The sequence below is a fragment of the Ranitomeya variabilis genome, chromosome 1 (genome assembly GCF_051348905.1).
Source record: "Ranitomeya variabilis isolate aRanVar5 chromosome 1, aRanVar5.hap1, whole genome shotgun sequence".
Taxonomy (NCBI): Eukaryota; Metazoa; Chordata; class Amphibia; order Anura; family Dendrobatidae; genus Ranitomeya; species Ranitomeya variabilis.
In genome coordinates this window covers 327642912-327645093 of record NC_135232.1, presented here as the reverse complement: position 1 = coordinate 327645093, position 2182 = coordinate 327642912, and the positions used below count along the sequence as shown (strand labels likewise).

General features: G+C 39.6%; 1 gene segment (V, D, J or C); it reads right to left on the bottom strand.

Annotated features, from left to right (window-relative positions):
* Positions 1 to 1090: 1090 nt before the first annotated feature.
* LOC143795376 (immunoglobulin lambda variable 1-47-like) lies at positions 1091 to 1669 on the bottom strand. The segment is given in 2 exon segments: positions 1091 to 1461; positions 1624 to 1669. Coding segments are annotated over 2 exon segments (417 nt in total).
* Between the last annotated feature and the right edge of the window lie 513 nt (positions 1670 to 2182).

Below are 2182 nucleotides of genomic sequence, written 5' to 3'. Positions count from 1 at the left end.
GGTCCATGTAATCCATGCGCTCCCACGAACACTGACATGTCTCCGTGTTTGGCACACGGAGACACGGTCCGCAAAAAATCAATGACATCTGCACAGATGCATTGATTTCAATGTGTCTACGTGTGTCAATGGCTCCGGTACGTGAGGAAACTGACACCTCACGTACCGGAGCCACTGACGTGTGAAACCGGCCTAATATGAAGGTGAGGTGTTTCTATCAGGGCAGGAGTAGGAGAAATCACACGCTGTGGTCTTCTGGCTCCTCTCTGTCGCGGTAGACCTGTGACATGTTGCCTCTGCACAGATCGTATGATTGTTCCATTGACCTACTTCCAGGATCCTAAGATCCTGGGTTTTTGAAGTTGAATAAGGAAGGGTAACATGTGCGTGAATTAATTATCTATATATTTTGTATGTGAAAAGGTACTCTAAGTAAAAAGTTGCACATTTAAATATTATGAAAACGATTTGTCAATTTTCTTCAGCAACAAGCCTGATTTCATATTTATTTTTCTGCAGAATCTTCTGCAATGAAAGGCTCCATGAAGACACTAATGTAGGAATCACAGTGGTGGGGGAGCTGATCACTTTGCAGCATCTTATTGCTTCTCTACTTTCTGACTCCAGCAGAAGTAGAAATGTGCCATCTTGTGGAGAGTTATTATATTGTAGCAAAGAGAAAGCAAACAAGGGGATTGGACATAACTGGGTTATATCAGGAATTTATTCATTTATCTATTATAACATATGTATATTTTTTACTGTCTAGTCCCCAATGTTAAAAATTAGATAATTTATAAATATTCATCTACACTCAAGTCATCATGATTCAAAAGACCTGCGAATATTTTGGTAGGTCTTTTGAATCATGAGAAAAATATGAGCATACTTACTGAATTGCTTTCATGGGTTTCCCAGAAGTAAATATTTATACTAATTATGCCAATGCCTTCAAGGTCAGAATTGTCTATGGAATAGATTTGCTTCTTTGGATTATAGCTTTAGTGACAAGTTCAGCTCTGTTATATCTGTGTAACTGAATGTATTTACGTGTAGTTGCCTTAGTAGATGAAGAAAGCAATGTATAGAATCACTGGTTGTGTTTTCCCTGACTGTCATTGGGATTAGTGTAAGGTGAGAGGTGAGATGTGTCACACTGTGCTTTCTGCAGAGCGCAGAGATAGGTGGCCGAGTCCTCTGTCTTCACATCTCTGATAACCAGTTCTGTAGAGTTTAATGTCACATCAGATGTGAATCTCCCCGGAGCAGGATCACCAGGGGCACCTTTATTAATTCTGCGTATTATGTATTGTGGGGCTGATCCAGGGTAATGACGATACCAGTACAGATAGTAAGCATAGCTGTTTGAAGTTTTATAGGAGCAGGAGACAGTGACTTTCTTCCCTTCTTCAGTAAATATCTGTGAATTCATTGGCTCAATGGAGTCTCCAGTAACTTGTCCTGGCAAAGAACATAGATAATTATTACTTCTATTAATTACCTGACCTTTTAAATTACATAAGACAATTATCTGGACCTAAAAACAACTAGTTATAATAACACCTTAGTCATATTTCCTGTATTTCCTGCCCTCCATACAGAATACACCAGCATCCTTCTTACCGGAGCAGAGAAGCAGTAAAACGCCGACAATGTGACTGTTCTTCATGGTAGCTCTGATGTATCTGGTGTCTGGGGAGCAGGTGATATAGGAAGCTCTTATATGAAGCGTGGGCTGTAATATATGTGACGTGCTGGAGATAGTAGAAACTGAAGGTGGAGTCAAGTCTGAACGTATTGTAACATGTGTTACCTTCAGATACTACAGCTGCAGAATATAATAAATAATAGAACTGTATTAACGCAATTTTTATTTCACCATGCCCTTATATAATTTGAAGTTTAATAAAAGCAGAAGACAGTGCCTTTCTTGCCTGCTTCAGCAAATATCTGGAAATGTTCATTTTTTACATTTTGTTTTTTCTAAATTAGGTCCCAGAATGATGTAATAATACTCCACACCTCTCCTGTTGCTACTTATGTCCCCCACAGGTCAGCTTTCTATTCCAACAAGAACGGGCATGTGACCATTTACAGACCTTAGTGGAGACCCAGACATTCTGCTCTCTACATCCTCCATCTATCATATAGAGGTGTGACTGTGACAGCCAGTCAGATGGGT